This window comes from Nymphaea colorata, chromosome 4 (assembly GCF_008831285.2).
Source record: "Nymphaea colorata isolate Beijing-Zhang1983 chromosome 4, ASM883128v2, whole genome shotgun sequence".
Taxonomy (NCBI): domain Eukaryota; kingdom Viridiplantae; phylum Streptophyta; class Magnoliopsida; order Nymphaeales; family Nymphaeaceae; genus Nymphaea; species Nymphaea colorata.
This window is the reverse complement of record NC_045141.1, coordinates 22806225-22827836: the sequence shown is the minus strand read 5'-3', so window position 1 is coordinate 22827836 and position 21612 is coordinate 22806225. Positions and strand designations below refer to the sequence as shown.

Sequence of the window (21612 nt, the reverse complement as noted above, 5' to 3'; positions counted from 1 at the left end):
TTGACCGAAGACCACCCTGTTGGAGGGTCGACCTCCAATTTTATTGAATAGGACCTTCGCAACACGGGACAAGCTTCGAGTTCTTGTTCTTCTTCAGGGATTCCATCTCTTCGTCCATGGCCTTTCTTCAGTTCCATAGTTCTATAGTGCCTTCACGATACTTCTTTGACCACTAATTAAACGCTTGACGATGAGCCTGATCTTGATCTGCTTTCATTTGGTCAGTCATGGCAGTTTCCTGAAGCACACGCGTTCTCTTTGGCTTTCAATGTTCAAACGAACCGCTATCAGTGAATGCCTTTTTTATAGTAAAAGACTTCTTTAGTCTACATGATACGACCTCCTAAAGAGAGAACCATCTGGATTGCACATTAGGCGAGTTGGTTAGGATCCGAGTCATTTGGGTACAAGAGATTGGAGTTTAGCCTGATTCACGTGTGAAGAAGGTATCTAGAGCCCGCCCCATGATAAGTCTAAACTGGGACAGAGATCAAAACCTGTCTTGATTTACTTCAAATAATTAAAATACTTAATGGGGTGCGCTCAAATGTTTTCCTTTAATAAAGTCTAATGCTGTGGCTGAACCCCTTTAGCTAAAGGAATATGATGTTTCATTTTAGATGCTAAAGGAATATGATGTTTCATACGTCTATTTTTTGGGAAGTCGAAAGTACTTTTATCTAGAGGAGGTAAGAGACTATAAGAACGTGAAATGTAACGTGAAATATACGTCATTTATTTGTAACAGTCTACGATATTTAAATGTTTCTGGGAAACTAAAAGAGAGGAAAGTACTACAATGCAAAGCAAAAAAAGTCAGGAAAATTAACGTGAAAAAAAAAATGACAACGTATAGATATTCGTGGTTACCCAGACAGCGGTTGTTGCCCAACCGAAAATGATTACTGAATCTGTTATGTGTTTGAGGTGGGATTGAGTTAAAGAATGAGAGTTGAATTCTACAATGACTCTTATCGTGCTGTGGGTATGATCTTTGCTGTGTGATTCAGCTCGAAGATTCTGCAATTGTCGAGCTTTCCAACTCATTGGAAACTACACCATATGCCTCCTCAACTGTTGCACATTTTTTTCCGTCAACTATGTGTTTATTGAAAGTTCAAATGGCCGTATTGAATCTAGTCTAAATATAGAAATTAATATCTGTTGTTGTGGTTTTTCTGATTCACCAACTTATGTGAATAGCAGTTTGTTTCCAAAAGAATATATATATATATATATATATATATATATATATATATATATATATATAACGTTTGGAAAAGTCCTTTTGAGCTTCAACTTTGAAAGGAACTTGGCTGTTCTGCTGACTGCTGGCGACTTCAAAGGTTAGCTCTTGCGTTAAATGCGGAAGGGCATTGCACATCGCACCTCCTCACCAACCACCTGTCTTATTGAAGAGTCAATACACTCCTGTATTTTGCCCTCTTTGCCAAAAACTTATTTACCAAGTGCTTGGCAGGGCGGCCGTAGTGACGCTTATTGTGTTTTGAATGGGTTACTCGCTTTAAAGACGCTAGCTGCAATTTTTTATGTGCTCATCTTATAAAAGAAAAAGGAACGCAAGGATTTACAGTAGGTAATGTAGTTAAAGACAATGTTAGTAAATTTTTGGTCCCTACCGCATTTGTTTCGCACGGCCCACAGCCAAAACGTTAGTCTGAAGTTTTTGTATACTTTTCTTGGGTTTTAAAATATTCCTGAATTACAAAGTAGAATGTAGGCGGATAATGACAACATCGGTTAAAACCTGAGGTCAAGTTACATATTATGTTTATTAATAACGATCTCTCGATGTGCTGCGAATTAAAATTCGTGAACAACTTGTGCGGCTTGATGTGGGAGTTACAAAAAGGTTGTCCAGACGTTACTCAACTAGTTAGATGGACCAGATCGAAGCCGCTAGTAAGAAGGCATTAAAATCAAGGATTTAGCAGTATCCTTTGTAATCCAAGTTGAAGAAAAGGAAAAATGTGAGCGGTCCAAGTAAAAACGTGTCTACCACTTGATCTTCCGGTCTTTTAGTTGCACAGCATGAAAGTCGATAAGAATTTCATCGTGATGACTACTACAATGGTGGCGATTAAACGAATCTAACTATAGTTGAATGTGGTTTGATTTAAGATCCCGGCGTCCTATTTTTGTAAAGTAAGCACCTGTTTGCATGTATTTTAGTAAATCCAAAAGAACCGGTAAAATGCCAAACAGCCTCAATATAAAAAGGGAAAAGAGCCCAAGTGCCCAACAAGCAGATAGCACTAAGGAAGTAGTGCACAAGAAAGCGATATTATATCGATGCCATCATCTTCCATTGGTCTATGCTTATCATTCTGGTTCCTTTTTATTTCTTTATACTTTTGAAATAGAGAAGAAATGGGAAATAAGCCGAGATTGTTCGAGCTAATTTGCTTTAAAGGTATGCCCACAGTAAAGAAACTGTATGTGATTCCCATTCAAAAGAAGAAAAAGTTCGAAGACCGCAGAAAAGAAGTCCGTGATCCGGCAGGTGTGAACACTGAAGCAGCCGAAAATTTGAGGGACGGAATTTCTTGCTTTATTGTGCTTGTCCATCGACATCTTTGCCCGAGATGAAAAGGAGAGAGAAGGCTTTATAATGAGGTTAAAGCACAACGTCCTGATGTTGACAGATAACAGTAACAGGGTCACTCTGAACAGATGGGCCCTGATTTCAGGCCATGACTAATTAGTTAAGCGGATGCCCGGGCAGGCCTACCGTGTCTTCGTAACTCGAAGAAACCATGCCTTGGGTGTGACTCTTGAAGTTCATGACTGTAACATGTTCTATGTTCACGTTCAAAGCTGCCCCATGCCCATGATGTAATCATATTCGTATTCATTATGGCTTCATGTGACTCCACATCCCATGCTCAGGTCATGGCTCCAATCGTTGTATCCAATTACGTTTACAGCAGGTTGGACCTGCTTTTAAACCTCGAGCTTGCTTGTGTCCAGATCCGAGACGTGCCTGCTCGCCATATGATACTAGATCCAGTTAAAACTGTGCAATTGCATAACTAAAGATAAGAAGAGATGGGCTGATTTACTACCTGCAGCCAACCGGTTCTGAACCCATCACTCTGCACCAGCCTTGCTTCATGCAAATGAATCAACGTTTTCGGCAATTTCATTTGGTTCAGATTAATTTTATTTTGCCGTTAGGCGTTTGCAAAAGGAAAAAAAATATTTTCAAAGAATTAGTTATTTGGTTATGAAGAAGCAATTGATTGGCAGTTTTAGTTATTTCCTTCTCTGTAATTCCGCGAGTTTTACCCAAAAAGTCTGGCCTTCATATGCCTTTCCATTAGACGTCACTCTTTTTTGAACGATTGGGACGCTAAATAAATTGACCGCAATTAGTAAACGAAAGATTGAAAGATTATTAGTAGAATAAGAATCTTGGTCGCCATCATTTCTTGTTTTAGTGAGAAAAATGATTCATATGGAGCGTTCCTCGTGGCTTTATTCATGGAAAGAAAACCGCCATCTCTGCAAATTTTGCCGGCAATAATCAACACGAGAGGCCAACATGAGAAAGGCTGTCATTTTCAAGTATGCGGAAAACTTATAGCTCTTGTTTTCGTAAAGTGCTTAATGATTTCAATGGAGAAAGAAGAGATATTCTTATCATTTCACCAGTCAAGCCGAGCTTCTAGCGGGAGTTCAAATGCAAGGGCACAAATAGGCCATTATTTAACAGTTTTCAAAAGATTCAAAAACGTCAGGCCTGTTTTCAGACTCCGATCCAACGGCTTACCTGTCTCAGCCAAACCAGATGAACGCATATGAGAGACATCATGCTCAACCGTGATCATCAAATGTGCGGCCATGATGTGATGCATACAAGCGTGAATGACTCTCACTTATGCATCAATTCTTCTTATAAATCCCTTGCACACGCTTTCCCCACTTATTAATTTCGAATCCGCATAATTCGGGAATTATTGAAGTATGCATGTGTAATTCTATTCTGTGGGCTGTTGATATGTGCAATCAATCAACTCCAAACCAACAAGTAGCCTGAAAAGAAAAGCAGTACATGGGCAGAACACCAAACTTTCCACCACGGTACAAAATCTTTATTTTCATAAATATTCTAAAGAGTCTCCAATTAATTTTTGAAGAATTGGTTCACTTTTAAATACCAATCTGGTAGCTTGAGTTTCTCCACTTGAAGATTTGAAGACTTAATTTACCATCTACTAGTTGTAGAGTTTTTTCCATTTGAACACTTAATTTACCATGTAAACCAACTTCAACCACAAACTTTTTGGGTGTATGAGCGTGTTTGTGTTGCTGAGTCATAAAAAGATGATATCCAGGGTCAACTAAACCATTGACTAGTCATTCATGGGAGTCCACTACCGTAGAAAATGAAGTCCTATTGAGGAGCAGTGAGTCAGACCTGTATAGGAGGTTGATTAGACTCAAGGCCTTCAAAAGGAAATCAAAATTTCATTAGTAATCTAAAATGAGCATCTTGACATAATTCAATAATGTTCCCTAAAGGCCAATTTGCTTGTCATGAAAAAAATAGGCCAAATTGAGATTTTCTTGGACTCTTGCCCATAAGCATTACTTTTGGGCACAGATTAGAAGGTCACGCAGTGAGAAGTCATGACCAACCGTGTTCTCTTAGCCTGTCATTGTTGGACATGAGATTGAGTCAAAAATTCTCAAGCGCAACTTTGAATGCTTGGGTAACTGGTTTATAAGGACGAAAAGTCTGCAATATTTAAGTGTCAACCAAACACTGGTACAAAAATCTTGAATGGTAGGCGTTGATTAAAGGCCAGGGTGACAAAGTTGAAAATGGAGAATTTTTTGCCATTTCTTGATTGATTAGGGTAGGATGCGTTAGTAGGGCCCGTTTGTCTTGTCTTGGGATAAAACAATGACTTTTTGTCCCCCAAAAAAAAAAGTTGGGGGGGAATTGTTTATTCGGCACACGACGCCTAACTTTGTTTCTTTGGAACTACTCCTTGCCCACACCGCCTAAAATATGATCGACTGTTGGGATCCACGCACTGGCTTCCTTTTCAATCTTCCACTGAATGAGCCCGTCAAAAGTCCGCCGACACAGTAGTTCCAGATTTCTCCTTTTCAGGATCTTTAAAGTTCCTAATCCTAGAAGAGACAAAGGTAGAAGAAGGGTACTTGCTTATCCAAAAAACGAGGTTCTTTAAAGTTCCTGTTTCTCTTGGACTTTCTGCACGTAAGGAGCTTCAAAAACATGATTTTGGTTGCAAAGATACTAATTCTAACACAAATTGATACATTTGCCACAGAGACACAGAGATAGAGACGGCGAGAGAGCGCCATGGTTGTTTAGGTGAATGTTGCTCATAGGGTTCGTTCTTTATATGCAAACTACATTTCATTAAGATGAAATCATACATTACATGCATGATCTCCTACATTTACATGCTACAGAAACTCCCACACAGTGACCACCATCTTCTTCCTTACCTATATTTATATTAAGGGGAGGCGCAAACAAAAACCCCCCAAAGCCCACGAGCCCTTACACATGACCAGGGGCAAGCTTATTGACAAGGGCCAGCGCGTTGCTAGTCATTTGGGCGACACCCACAATCTCCCTCCTCACCAACGCCCTAACTCTGCTCACTCTCAGGCCCAAGCCGGAGAACCCGTCCATGCAAGTATTCTGGTCGGTCAGAGCCGCACTAACCCAGGTCTGCACATTACTGACGTGAAACAGGTACTCGCTCCGGCTCAGGTGCTTCACCTCGTCTATGGACTGACCCAGCTGGTAGACCGAGTCGGTCAGCGTAGAGATGCAGTCCTTGATCGCGCCCTTCTCCCGGTGAGACAAACTTGCGCCCGGCGCGATCGGGTGCAGGGAGAGCTTCGTGACGAAGTCTGCGGCGGACCGAGCCCGGGTCAGGCTGGTCGAGAGTGCAGCCTGAGCCAGGTACCGCGGATTTTGCTGCACATCGGAGGCGTAGGAGGAGAGGGTCTTCTCGCAGAGGTCCGGGAAGCGCGTCGCCGAGCAAGACGACTTGATGAATGCGATGGATGATGTTGGGTAGGCAGATGAAGATGCGACCAGAACCAGGAGAAGAGCAAGGAGAAGGCTTCTTGCTTCCATCGTCGGAAGTGTTTCAGACTTCAGAGCTCAGGGCTGTGTTTCTCAATGAGACGAAGGAAGAGTCTGTGGCTTTTATAGAAGTGGGTGTAGGAAATTATGCCCACGATTGCGGTGGTAAGGCCGTGAAAGAAAAGTAAGAACGAGGGATTCACATTTTGGTTGATTATTAAGAAGAGAACTATAGCTGCATGTGTTCCGGAATGTGGACCAAGAATATAATATATTTCCATATACGTGCAAGCGCATTTATTCTGCCTTAGCAAAGAAACATGCACCTCACTTACCATTCTGTCCATGATTTAGACTCCAAGAAAAGAAAAAAAAGGCCAATCTCCTGTCTGGTCCACCAGCCTTGAGAGGTTGCTTTCTAACTTCTCTTTTAAAGCTGCGGTAAAAAAAAAAAAAAAAGTTGAAGGGAGATATAGAAAAAGATGAATGTTAACTCGAAATCTTCTTCGAATGACTCCAATTTGGATTTGGAGGTGTCTTCGCTTCTTTTTTATAGCTTTGTGTTTGTGTGTGTGATTGTGTGCATGTATATATGGAAAGTAGGTAAAAACCAAACCATTTTGTGTAAGAGACAAAGTTCATACCTATTATTAAGACATTTTTTTTGAAATATAGCCTTATAGATATAATAAAGCCTTATAGATATATTAAATTAGTAAAGTGATTTGATGGCAAGCATATATTAAACTAGTTGTTTTCTCACTTAAATAATCTTTTTGTATATATGGCTGGCGGTGTGCCGACAATGGCGTGCTGTTGGCCGGCATGTGACTCGAGGGACTCTTCTTCCCAAACATGACAAGCTCGGCAGAGAAGCGGCCGGATAAAGCTTTCTTCCTTTCACACTACATCTGACGACTTTGGAAGTTATTGGGTCCGGCAGATGACTTGGAAACATATCACCCCTGGACCCAGCGTAGCCCACCAAGAGTCCTACCAAGTCTAGGGCCAATGGGATAGACCTAGCCAAGGGACCCCACATGCTTCACTTCAATTCTCACCGATACCTAACCACCGACTACAAAATTTTAGTGCCTGGAGGAGGAAGACTGATGGACGTCCATATTTACGGTCTTTTAAGACGTTCCTACCATTATCGTTGAAGTGGGAGGAGAATTTGACAACCATGCTTTGCTTTAAAGAGCTGGATTGCGTCGATATCAGGGTGTAGTGTGATCAACTTAACAACCATTAACCGATGTGCACAGGGGGGCGCCTGGGTCATGATCCGGGTAAGCTCAAGAAAAAAAAAATATTTACATTGAAAAAATCAAAATTTTTTAGTTTGGTTCGACCAGTTGCTCCTTGTCGCTCTTCTTGGCCCAATCCTGACCCAATCAGTAAATCGTCTTGACTCGATCTCAGAAAAAATCCTGACTCCGCCCCTGAAAACTATTCAATTACAAGGTCCGACTACTAAGAAACATTGGCACTCCACCGACGTATACGTCCATCAAGTGTTTTGTCCCTAAAAACTTGAAAAGTTCCTCTCATTTTCATATTTTTAATATGGGTCATAGCTGTCTCATGTAAAAAAAATTCAGAAATTAGAGTGAGTTGTCGGCACCCACCACCCGACGTACTTGGCAGAAGTTTTTTTTTTTTTTTTTTGGGTTGATGAATTGAATTTTCATGGACTACCCAAGTTGGTATATCGAAATAAAAATATCATTAGGAAGCAAAAAGACGGAGAGCCTTCTCCGTGAGGTTGGGACCTACGCGCCACGAAAGTCAGGCACATGGCCGCGATCTCCGGGCCAGAGTGGGCCAACTTGACCTAGTGCAACCATCAACAAATGGAGGTACTTGGGGAATTCTTTATATCTCGTTCCTACACAAAGAAATTATAATTTGCAGCTAGATGTTTGCTACACAAAGTTTTTCCAATTTGTATGCAGGCATGAAACCACAATTTCTTCTGGGAATCTATGAACCCTGGAGGAGTAGGAGTTCCTACTGGGATTCTTCTCGAATTGTTTGAAAGAGATTTTGGCTCATTTGATGCATTTGTGCGAGAATTTAAGGCCGCAGCAACTACACAGTTTGGTTCTGGTTGGCCTTGGTTGTCCTGTAAGTACCAGATATCGTTGCCGTTCTATGTGTATCTTGTATTATTGTTGATAGAGTTGCACGGGATTTACTGCCTGTAGGATAGCTTAATGCCAGTATCTTCCTTCTTCTTCCAGATAAGGGAAACAGACCTGCAGTGGGGAATGCAGTGAATCCACTCCCTACAGAGAAAGATAACAATTAACAAGCTAGTGATTTCAAAAAGTCCCAATGCAGTAAACCCTCTTGTTTGGATTACTCGGTACTCTGAGCTTATTTTACATCCTTTCTTTGAAGATGTGATATCCTGTGGAAGCTAAAATCTGATACCAACTGGAAAATGCAAAAGAATAAAAAAGGGAATAAGAAAAGGGAACAATTCACCTGTTGGGGTCACTCTTTGGGTGTACGTGAATACCAAACGATGTCTTTTCATCTCCAATAGCAGAGGAAGCAAGTATCTTAAATTCACTATAAAGCAGCAGGTTTGTTATTCAAGATTTAGAGCATGATATGCAACCGAATGTTTTGGACCCATAACTTGAAGGATAAGAGCAGATAAGATAGCTAGAGGGCACAATGTGCAACCAGATAAAAATAATCAAAAGGGAATGAAAGGCTCAGAGTTCTGAACATGAAATACAAGCGTCCAGCTTGCCTTGATTTTTATAGGCTCACTGTGCCGTAAAAGATACACTTTAGACATGTTTTAAATAGTATCCAACAAATGGACATGGTGAAATTGTGTTATAAGCATAGTCACAAATAACGTTTCAGAGTTTTAAATGGCCACATTTTTCTCAGGCATAATAAGACAAACATGAAAAAAAAATACAGGAAAAATACGGTAAATTTTTAAAATAAAAAAAACTAAAAATGAAGAAAAAATAAAATAAGTGAGAAACTAGTGACACAAATGTCAAAAAATAAGTAAATTTGCAACAAATAAAAAAATAAAAAAAAAAAAAACTGTCTGACATTTAAAAACATGAAGTGTTTTTTGCAACACTGGTTACAAGTTATAACTTAAATCTCACTGCTTCCAGCTTTTTGATGCAAAGTATTTTTCTAGAATCAACTATAGCTGTATTCAGTACTTCCACAGTTAAATCACTACTAACTTTCAGCTTCAAATAATGCATCTCTTTGTGAACAAGCCCGCCATACCTCAGCTAGTTTAGGTCAGGTTCATTCTACAACTGTCTACAAACATGAGCAACAAGCTTCAACACACCAACCATTGCCAATTGGCCAGTCTGACTCGTTAACTGCCTCCAGTTGTAACAAGGTGAGAATGGCATCTGCTTGTTCAGATATTCACACATTCAGATTCAAAGATGAACAAAGAAAAGTTATATCCAAATTGAAGTTCAATTTCACTATCCAAATATGATCATAATCTGATTTTTGTATTCATGTACGAATCCAAATTTTGAACCGAGACCAGCTCATTTCAAAATATAAGAGCAATGAATATGTGATATTTATTTAAAACTAAATTATGTTCAAATCTGAATCCGAATTCGAATCCAATCGGGTATTTATATATATCTAAATCTAAATCTGAATACCAGGTCCGAATTTGATCCAACTTTTTAATCGGATATTAAATTTTTTTCTACATCATATTTTTTTGAGAACATTTTGATATGATATCCAATCTAAACCGGATATATTAACATTGGTATCTAGTTGACAGTGTACCATGAGATCACCCAAATCCCAGAGCTGGCCTGTACCTTGGAGCAGAAGAAATAGGGGAGGCCTTCGGTTCTTCAGTTGGCTTCCACTAAATAGTTTCTACATTAAGATTTCTCCAATATAATCGAAGCTGTTAGAAAAAAAAAAGGTTTTGCTTTCCCCATAACATTTGGTAACATCTCCGCGCATTACTGTTCTTTCCTCATGAAGTCGATCATCTCTCCTCTTTCTTATCTTTCACTTGCATTCTGTTTGTAAAATTAATTATTAGATCAGATGCATACTGCGTGCTGGGTTATAGCCGTTGGGTTTTTGGAAGGTTTCTGAATGTTGTGGAACTAATCTTTGCAATCGGTCTCTAAGTTACGCCCATTTGGGCCTTAATATACTGTTTAGCTAATTCTAAAACTTTCCATCATGTTTCTAATGTTTATATAATTACATAAGATTCACTAACAAAAAACTTCTAGATAATGGTCATCTAGAAGCATGTATATATATATATATATATATATATATATATATATATATATATATATATATATATATATATATATATATATATATATATATATATATATATATATATATATATATATATATATATATATATATATATTGAACGATGACTATAGATTTAAAAGACATGAAACCTGAACCGTTTGATATGCAATCAGGTCACTCAAATCTTCCCTCTTCTCTCTCTCTCGCGTTCTTCCTTCCTCTCCCCTTCCTTCCTCCCACAACCACGGTGGCTCCCCCTGCCGATGACGGCAGGTTCGCCGAAGCTCCGTCAAGTGGTGCCACCCAGCAGGGTACCAGTGGGTCCACCAGAAAACTGCTAGGGCTCCACTTTAGTTGAGAGTTTGGGGCAAGTGATCGGATTAGTTATTTAACTTATTTTACCTCTAGCAGCTTTTCCAAATATTCGAGGATCTACAGTTGCTGATTTGGGTCAACGGTAGCATACAATTCTAACTTCTTTACTTTATTTTTAATGGAAAAAGCCATGTTTTATGTCATGCTCTTGATAAAAAGGAATGAATTATGTTGCTTCTTGCATTGCCGTTCATTTAACATACGAATACTGCTACTATTATTTAATTCAGGTGAATCACTAATGCCTTTCCCAAGAAAGTCTCAACGCTGGAATTGATGAGGTACGTTTGATTTGCTTTTCTGTGTTGGAAGGGAACGCTAACAATAGAGAATAGACAAGCAAGTGAATAATATAAAAAGGATGGCTACTAATCATATAACCTCACATTAAGTCTTCTGAGCCATATTGAATGAATCAACATATGTATGACAATCAAACCTCTTGGGAGGGTCATTAATCACAAAGTGCTTCTGAACCTTCATAACATTTGCTTGCAACTTCAAGTATGAATTTGCTTGCAACTTCAAGTATGAATCTGCTTGCAACTTCAAGTATGAATGTTCAGGAATGTTAATCGGAATCTCTTTTAAGTTCGGGTATCTTTTGAACTGGAATTGGAACTGAAAACTGAGACCAATCTAGAACATCACTAAAGGGGAGCACGTAGCCATCGGAAATCGGTACTGGCACACAACCAGCTAGTATGGATTCAGTGAGCCTGGGACTGGTGACTTCATACCCACTTGGGCAGAGGCAGTACTTGGCGTTCATCATGTGCTCCTTGTAGCTTTAGCCTCTTGGCAAGCGTTGAAAGATTTGAATTTGGGGGTCCTTGCCATCCCACTGTTCTAAGAGGAACTTTCTGACGGATCCATGGTTGCCTCCTGCAAAAAATGCTAACACCCTTTTTTAGGAAGGTGGAGTTGCGGTTCTGACGGCTCTTGGGTGACGAAACCTGAAGTGCAATTCTGGGACTGACGCATGCTTTCTTGGATTGAAGCCTTCTGAGATGTTGGCATTGCACAACACTGATAAAACTTTTGATGAACACTGTGAAATACGGTGCCTAAACGTGACCAGAAAGTGCCTAATTCATATTGATATAGACTTGGTAAATCAAGATATATAAAATGTATTCAATATAATAAGTGCAACATGTATATATATATATATAAACCTATGATCACATTATGTTCATGTTGGACAACTGATTTGAGTCAGGCCTAGGCCACTATAATATTGATATAATAGCTGAATCTGAATCTGCACATAATGCCTTCCCTGGCCTGCCTTAGAAAAATGGATGGACAGCTCATACTTTTGTTGTTAAGAAACCATAATACGCATTGGGAAAAGTGATTGAAGGATGGATTCATTGAGATCACATTAATTAATGTAGCCCAGTTAGCTGGAGACTATGCTCGTGCTGGTGAGTCTGTGAGGAGGTTATCAGGGTCTTGCATTTGTGGAGGGATGAGGTCTTGTGTTGTTCTCTTGATCCCACAACCTTAAGCAAATCTTGGTTAAAAATTTATGGCCTCAAGAGTGCAATTAAATGGCATTATAAGGTAGTGCATAGTTGGTAGAGTTAAGGGCATGTGTAAGATAGGTTTCTAGTTTGATTTTCATTTGTGTTATAAGTGATGTGACACTGTATCTAAGTTGAAGGGAACACTATTACCATAGGTGATGTTAAAGAAGTCTAGAAGCCCGAAGGTAAGGAGAATCGAGGGGCCTTTGGGCTTATTTTTTGGGTGGTGGATTGTTAACCTCCTTTTCACCTCTATGAGTGCAATGACAAAGATGGAGTTGTTAGTCATTAAAACTAAATTAAGTGCATGACTCAAGGATGATTTTGATATTAATATTTTATAGTTTGCAAATGTGGCATTGGAATTAGCACATGCAAACTTGCTGCTTCCAATCACTATTTACAGCTAGTTGATGTGAGCAACAAATGTGCTTTTCACAATGGCTTCGAATAATGGGTGAAGAAGTAAATAAAAACTGAAGGAAAGTGGTGGAGATTTTAACTTACCCAGTCATGGCAGGTGACCATGAAATGACATGCACCATTTGTGCTGTTCCAATATGGGTACTTGTTTGCTATCACTTGGATGTAGTCACTGATGACTGCCCACATTCGGTGAAGATCCACAACACCGGCCTTGGATGCGACAAACCTTCTCATTCTTTGAACACTGAAAGGGAGGAAGTAGAGCAAGGCCTGCTCTGTATCACTGGTGATAAAGGGCAGCCTCTGCTTGTCCATCTCTTGGATGAAATGGCCCTCAATCGAGTACACTCCCATGCTAGCCCCGTCATGGAAAATGGGCGAGCCCTCTTCCCTATTGATCCATATCTTCAGCCTCTTCTCCATCTCTATATAGCTCCTGTTTAAACTAGGCATGGCTGGTCAGTAACTAGATCTATGACTATAATAACTACCATTTTCACATCTGATCAGTAACAGGATTCAAATGCCATCTACAAATTATAAGCTCGTTGTTAAAATATTCTTGAAGTGATCAAGGACTGATCAACTCCTAGGAAGCTTGATCACTAGTTCTTTTTACTTTCTGTAAAAGAAGGCAAATACAAAGTTGATTTACTGATGAAATGCGTAAGAATTGTGGTAGATGTTCCCCCTCGGCACGAAGCTCAGGCGAATTCAAGAAGTGTAGATTCTCGCCATAACACCCCTTCTAATGGCCGCCCTCGACCTGGCAAGACCCTCCTCCATCTTCTCCCACCTCCGCGTCTCAACACCGCTGCCTTTCTTCTTCCTCTGCAGCCACAAAGGACAGTTACAGTCAGAAAAACTGGCTGGTCATTTCAATTGATCAGTGAAAGAAGATAAAGAGAGATTAATTAGCTGAGTTCGAATTCCTACTGTATCACCGAAGCATTCGAAACGGTGCTAAGTGTGTCGTTGGGCGTTGCAGGGGCAGACTCGATGGGAGCCGCAGGCATCGGTGCAGGGGCAAAGTCAGCGTGAGGGACAGGCATGGGTGCAGGAGCAGAATCAGTGGGAGCGGGGGCAGACATGGTTACAGGGAAGAGATGAAAGAAAGAGAGTTCGGAGGAACTTGTTCCACTGCCATTGTAGGAATCGAAGACGGCCACAGAGAGTACGAGCACCAGCAGGAAAAGAAAGGCTGACAAGGCTCCTCTTGTATTGCTGCATGTGCTTCTGCTTCTCCTTATTGGGGCTCCGTCAGAGCAACCGACAGCGGCCTGCCACCATGGTTGGTCTCAAAAACTCTTCGCGCCAACACGCGTGGGCGGTACATTTCAAACCGCTTCTTGTTTCTGCCGCCATTGATCACCGCAGGAGATCCTCGTCGCCGGTAAGAATCTCCCAGAGTTCCTTCATGGTGGAATTTGAAAGCTTTAAATAACCACTAAGCATTGATAAAGTGTTTGTCTAACATTTTTCACATTTTCTTAAATTAATTACTTTGTGAACCAGATGGATTCATTTATTTAGTTGGATTTGATAAAGAAATTAAGATTTAGTTACTAATCATATTGGTATTCGGACCGCGGTTTAATCGCCTAACGCAAATTTGAGTTTGACACGGTCCCTTGAATTTTTGAAAAATAAAATTTTACTATTTAACATTTCCAAACATTTTAATTTCACCGTTGATAAATTTTGGTAATTATATACCATCCTTGAAAAAAATCCTAAAAGAATTGTAAAAGAGTCAACCAAGTAAATGGCGTCTTTTAATTGACCGAGTAAATTCAGTCAATTAAAATTTATATTAATTCTTTTAAAACAATATGTTAAGAAATATTTAACCACAAGCTGAGGTATATCGATCATGTGGTTGCTGTGAGATTCTTTAATTGTGCAATATTTGGTCTTGGTGAACAGCACATAAAAAGTTAAAAATAACAGAAAACATGCCTCACCTTTTGATATTATTAAAGCCGTGCACATAAATTTTGGATTTGTCAACCGGGAACAACTTTTTTATCAAGCAGTATTGTTGTTTGGGTAGGAGCGGCTATTATTTCCCTATTTTTGAATTTTATGAGTTTTACAAATAAATTAATGTATTTTAATGCTGATTTTAAGACCAAGGTTATTGCTAAAATTAGTTGGGTTGATGGAAAATTTAATTAAAATAACATTTATATCAACAAATTGTATGTTCACTGATTTTTATTGGCCTCTTTAATTATACAATATAGGATTAATAGTTCTTTTTTAACTATTCAAATTAGTTATTTTTTATTAATATTAAAATTAGTTAGGTAACTACATAAGCAATTTGTGTGTCCTATATTACTAGGTTAGGGATAAAGCCAGCTTAAATGCAATGATTAGAGTACTTTTCCTTCTTTTGCGAAACTTACTTACTGCTATGGTTTCATGAATAAATTGATGAGAAACATACGTTAAGTTAATTATTTTTTGAATTTAATCATGTATTGCTAAAACATAAAATTGAATGGCTAATATAACATCCAAATTTTAACCATGGAAAAATCTTTGTTGTTTGTAAAAACAACTAAAAATAAAACATATTTTATATCAAATTAATTTTTATAAACATATTATGATGGTTTTAGTTTAGCAAAAAATAGAGGGTCTGGTTTTTATCCCTAACTTAACGGCCTGTAATTTACCAATTTCCCCTGTGTTTTATGTTGGATCTATAGAATTGTGAAAGGACGTTTTAGGTGCATTTAGAATGCAGATTTGTTAATTTCTGGTGCTCGTTTTAAATTGTGAAACAATCGCAATTTTTGACTATCTTCTCTGTCGATTTGACCCAAAAAAAAAAACATTCTAAGAATTATATTTATATGGAACTTCCCAAGACGGTGAAAGAACACCTAGTGGAAAATGGGGTTTGTTCCCCCTATTCACAAAGCTTGTAATGGTAGGCTTAGAATTTGCTGCAATACTAACTTGAAAAAACTCAGTCACACACACTCCTGCAGCACAGAGTTAATGTTGAATTGATTATTGATGGCATGATGTGTTCTACATTGGCAACTGAACTTGTTTGAGCTTGAAGAGGCGCTGAAAATTGAACCTTCCGTCAAATTTGTCTTGTATGAGGTAATCATTTCAAATTAACCTTTAAGTTGCTCTCTCTCTCTCTCTCTCTCTCTCAACTCACATGTATGCTTGCAGACAAGCACTGGGAACTCTTATTAACATTTACTTTTTTATGTGAAATTACATATTTGCAAATGGACATTTATAGGTTGCTGATGAACTTTTAAGATGTTTACTTTGATTTTTGAAACTCTATTGATGGACCATTTACATTTTAGTTTCTGCTTATTGCTTCCCCTCCTCTGTCCCAGCCTAGCGTAGCTCTACTGCTACCTTCAATGACTACTATATCATTGTGTTCAGTTTTGAAGGGATCTTTTCTTACTAAAAAGCTTCAGACTGTGTATCGCTTGTTATCTCTTGGATTTTCCAAATGTCCAAGGAAAACAATGATTGAACTTTATAATCTTTATTCTGCTCATTTTCAAGTTTGAATGATTAATGAAGGCATTGAAAGCAACTGCTTTGGAGCAAATGGAACTTGCAGAATCACTAAATTTGCTGGAAGAAGTAACTGCACAGGTTTGTTTATAGGCTAATGGAGTACCCTTTTATAGGTTTGAAATACAATGATAGACTGCCCAATGGTTTTATTGAATATTTTACTTGTTAAAGTGCACATAATGTTAAAGTACCCAAAGTTTCTCCTGAAATTGTGGCTCTGGATGAACTTGAGTGAGAGCGAGGCCCACCCGGCCCGACCCGTCCGACTCGGATATGGGCCGGGCCGGGCCTTGGGTTGGGAAGGTGAGGCCCGGTATTAACGGGCCGGTCAGATCCGGCCCATTTTCTTAATGGCGAACCCAAACCGGGCTGGCCCAGCCCGAAGCCCAGGCCTACTGCTGAGTCGAGAGCAGCTCTCTATTCAGCCTCCTCCATACATCTCTTAGCAAGTCCCATATGTGCTACCGTGCTTGTACCTCTGCTACTCTTGTCTTATTCTATTAACAATAAAGTTGAAATATAACTGTTTTAGTGATATTTAAGGAAAGAATTCTCGCAAGATCAATCAAAATTAATGATAAAGGAAAAATAAAATCTTTCCACAAAAATCAGATTTAGTTTCCAATGTTTATCGTTGCCAAAATTATAGTGTTAACGATAAGGTTGAAAGACAACCGTTCTAGAGAAATTCAAGGAAAGAATCAAAGCAAGATCAATCAAAATTAATGATAAAAGAAAAAGAAAATCTTTTCACAAAAATCAGGTTTAATTTTTCATGTTTATCGTTGACAAGATTATAGGAAGTTCAACTATTTAAGCTTGTTCTGTGCATTGTGTAACTAAGGGGCATGATGGTCTTCCTTGGTGAAAAACCATGCACGTTTAATGAAAGGAATCTTTTTATTGCTGGTTTTTATTTGTTTTGCTTCTTCTTTATTTTTTAACTTGGTATCAAAACAGGATGCTTGATGAAGAACAATGAAGCCTATAGGTCGGCTGCAAACGACCAAATACATCATTGCCTTCTTCACCAAAGCGAAGACTCGATCCTGTGAAAAAGATCTTGAGGAATCAAACTTGGGTTTTCTGAATCGCTGTCAAAGCACGATCTACCTTCATAAAAAACTTCATGAAGCAAATTTGGGCTCGCCAAATCACTGCCAAAGAGATGACATGATCACATTACAAAGTTTTGCAGCTTGAACTTTTAGATTCATCGTCCAGTTTGAGAGAGGATGTTAACAATAAGGTTGAAAGACAACTGTTCTAGAGATATTCAAGGAAAGAATCCCAACATGATCAATCAAAATTAATGATAAAGAAAAAAGAAAATCTTTCCACAAAAATCAGATTTAGTTTTCCATGTTCATTGTTGCCAAGATCATAGGAACTTCAACTATTTAAGATTTTTCTATGCATTGTGTAACCAAGGCTCATGGTGGCCTTCCATGGTGAAAAACCATGCACGTTTAATGAAAAGACATTAAACCTACTTGTACAGCCCACCATTTGAGACAACTGTTAGGAAATTGAATTTATTGAATGTCACAGACTTGTTGTTCACATGCCATCATTTGTGACCATGCATCTTGTTGATCCATAATCCTAGACGATGAGTAGATCAATGATTATCGAAAAGTTAAGAAATAAAAACTGTAGTTTGAAAACCAAATGCATCTTCATACAAAAACATAAATTATCCAAATCATGAAAGATTGTTCTCTAGGAAATAAAAAAGAGAAACAGATAGCTACCTTGTAAAAGATTAGTCCATTAGGTTTATTGATGATAAAGATACTGTAGATAGCAGCCATGAGCTTAACTTGAAAACGAATGGAAAGTCAATCAACTTATCAAGTCAACAATATAAGAATTTCCTTGCATGTCAAGAATCAAATAAAGAAGAAATGTCAAAGCACATATAGTAGAAGCAAGTCTAGCCACTCAATTTTTTCCATATCCATCATAACTACAGATGACATGTTCAAAGCTCTATGGATATTCAAAACACTCAAGTATATGCTATCTTTGCATGTCATTCTTATGATATGCAGAGAACAAAAGTACAAACGGTATTTCCCTTAGAAGAAACAGAACATGTAGCTTTTAGCTATCATCAAGAGAATGTGATAATAAAATGACAAAGAAGAGAAACATTACCATAGAACACAAACACCATATGGTTTAACTTAGGTTTCAAAATCTTGAGAATTCAAAAATCATGATTAGTTATTGATTTGATTACCTTCTAGAAGTAAGATGTCTTCAATTACGACTTGAGACCAAAGACCAACCTTCTGTGCAACTGCTCATTTGATCCAATAAGCAGCAAGTTGCACCATAAATCTTTACATAAACCAACTATCTTTTCAACTCAACGTCAATACATTTACAAACTGAAAACATTAAGAATTTTTGTCATTTCAATGCCATTATGGATGAAGAAATCATTCACTGTTCTAGGAAGTACGAGCTAGCTCTAGAGTATAGCCAAATCAGTAGATCATGTCATTCGATTTTTTTAAACCACTCTCATATCACATTAACAAAATGTCAAGTAGTGTTGACATCGGCTTGGATCAGGCTCTAGCCAGCCTAGAAGCCCATGCCATGGCCGAACCCGAGGCCTGATCATCAAGATCCAAACCCAAGTCCAGCTTGACTCGATTCAATTTTAATGAAGAAAATAAAATGTTCATGTTTAATATAGAAATACAGTATTTGTAAATAAAAATGAATAAAAATATAAATATAATTTCATATTATATATGTTATCAGGGCCTAAGCTCAGCCAACCATACTCTACCTCAAGAAGTTCAATTGATATACTTATTTTTAATATAATAGGGTATTCATGGACCGTGCACATTTGTTCTTTCTTGCCTCTAAATTTACAGTTGAAACACTTATTTGCTTATCTGCTAAAATCCACTTTGTTTGCATTGTTTAGTTTCAGTATCCTTTCGATTTGACGGCAAATATGGTCATTTAAATATCTTCAGTTGTCTAAATTTTCAATGCATTCTGCATTATGACTTGTAATTGAAGGCTAGCAATCAAATAAATCAATACTAACCACTGCTGTTGTTATTCACTTTCTGCTAAATTAGAATCTAGAGTTTGTTCAAATGAAGATGTGTTTGATCCTTCATCTTTCATGCTGGACAGTGGCAAAGCTGATCTTCTGTTCAAAGTAGAATCTAGAGTTTGTTCAAATGGAGACGTTGCAATATCCAGCAATTGAAAAGCAAACAGTAAAGCCCAGTACCCGTAAGCATTCGCACAGCATTCTGCGATCAAAAGTGTAATCATGATGTAATAGAAAATGGTGATTTTCATGGGCACTACTCCTACATACTATAAATTGTAGATGTGCAATACTCTAATTGACGAGTGTCTCGTTTTTTATCCAAGTCTCACAACATAAGTGCACAAACAAAATGGTTAGTGGTTTTGATTTCAAAACACTAACTCCAAGAAAGTATTCAAACCATTGAGATTGCCCATAGGCAACACTGGGAGTTTGATGAACAACAACTTGTCTGGCTTTCAATCTTATTGCGATGACAAAGTCGAGTTTGAGTGGTTGCATTCATATAGCGGTGCAAGGGTGTTCGGATTCAGGTTAGATCCAGCTTTTTTCAAATTAATTTTTAATTCCTGGAATAAAATCTATCTTATCAGATTTCTAACTCAGGTCTCATTTTTGAAGCTAAATCCAGATGTGACGGACATAGGATCTGACATTTAGGGCCAGACCTTTGTTGGATCTCAGTCAGATGTTGGACCCAAATTAAGCTTCCATTACTGTTTGGTTTTTGGACAACATCACCTTGGCCAATGAGATGGTGAACTCGAAAGATTTTTGGACCAAAGAGGGTTGTCTTCTCAAGCTTGACCTTTTTAAGGCATACGAGAGAGTCTCTTTGGAGTTTTCTTCAGAATAGCATGCATCTCTTGTGTTTTCATTGAAAGAGTGATGAAGTGAGTGTCACCTCGGTTTGGTACAAGGTGATTATGAATGGCAAACTGGGAGACTGGTTTGGAGCTAAAAGGGGGCTCCAACAAGGGAACCCAATGTCCCTTCACTTGTTCCTTTTAGTTATAGAAATGTTTAATCGTAAAATTCAGTTAGATGTGAACAGGAGTCTTATTCAAGTCCCGAATGTTGGTAATGTCAAACAAGTAGTCGTGGCTGTTATGTATGATGTTCTCATGGTGGCAAGTACATCTGGACATTCCTTCATTGCTATCAAGGAAGCTCTAGACAAGTTTGAGAGATTAGCAGGGATCAAGGTCAACAAAGAGAAATCTGAGATCCTGCTGGCTAGTGTCAATCACCTTCAGATGGAGGAACTTAAAGGTGTGATGCAGTGGCCCATAGGTCCTCTCGTTTGTCTATTTTTGGGGGAAGAATTACGACTGCTGTCTTTGCTTATCAAGATGGCTGGCTAGTTGGAAAGTGAGAATCCTCTCGTTTGTCGGGTGGATTACTCTTCCCTTGTTATTGGATGATGGTTTTCCAAACAGGTCATTAAAAAGTCGGAGAGTGTTTCCATGAGATTTCTTTGAAATGATAATGAAACTCGAAACACCTCCACAATATGGGATGGAGCAACTTATGTAACGTATGGAAGAGATGAACAGAGCACTCTTGGCAAATCGATGTTGTACGGTTCTTCTACATAATGGCCTATGAGCCCAACTTTACAAAGATAAATATCTTCATAAACCTAGACTATGGTCACTTAATGGTTCTTCGAATTGCTCTTGGAGTAGAAAGGGACATTGTGGGAATGGAGTTGGATTCAATCTAAGACTGAACGGAGAATTAGGGAAGGGAAATGTTGTCATTTTTTTGCTGGATCAGTGGAATGGGACCCCCCTTAATTGATCGTGTTACAAAAGATTATCAGGTGGAGGATCGACTCAGCCAAGGAAAGAATAAACGGTGGTGTCACAAAATTGGCTGGCGTTGTCAGCTCCGGCCACGTCAGGGGTCGACCAAGGGCTCGCTGGAATCGTCTATATCTGAGGATCACTCCTACCAATTTTCAGAATTTTTGGAGTATCCATTGCTGAGATATCGATTAATTAGGTTGATTTTGGTATTGGATCAGACCAGATTGACGCCTTATATAGAAGAGCTCGGACAAGTACGACACCACTCAAATCTTTATTTTGTTGGATCCAATGTCATAACGGACATTTCAGAACAAATACCTCTGCTTCACTGGACACTACCTGGATCCAAACTGAAAATAAGATCTAAACTTTGCATCTCAGATTTAGATCTTGAAT

General features: G+C 38.6%; 1 protein-coding gene and 1 long non-coding RNA gene across 2 annotated transcripts; both read right to left on the bottom strand.

Annotated features, from left to right (window-relative positions):
- Positions 1–5387: 5387 nt before the first annotated feature.
- On the bottom strand, positions 5388–6213 carry LOC116253059 (21 kDa protein-like). Its single transcript, XM_031627795.2, has one exon. The coding sequence runs from the start codon at positions 6146–6148 to the stop codon at positions 5561–5563; it is 588 nt and encodes a 195-aa protein (XP_031483655.1). The 5' UTR covers positions 6149–6213; the 3' UTR covers positions 5388–5560.
- A 5125-nt stretch (positions 6214–11338) lies between these two features.
- LOC116253257 (uncharacterized) lies at positions 11339–13970 on the bottom strand. The gene is made up of 3 exons (XR_007573293.1): positions 13681–13970; positions 12826–13575; positions 11339–11671 (listed from the first exon to the last, which is right to left on the bottom strand). It is a non-coding gene; the product is annotated as an uncharacterized LOC116253257 (long non-coding RNA).
- Between the last annotated feature and the right edge of the window lie 7642 nt (positions 13971–21612).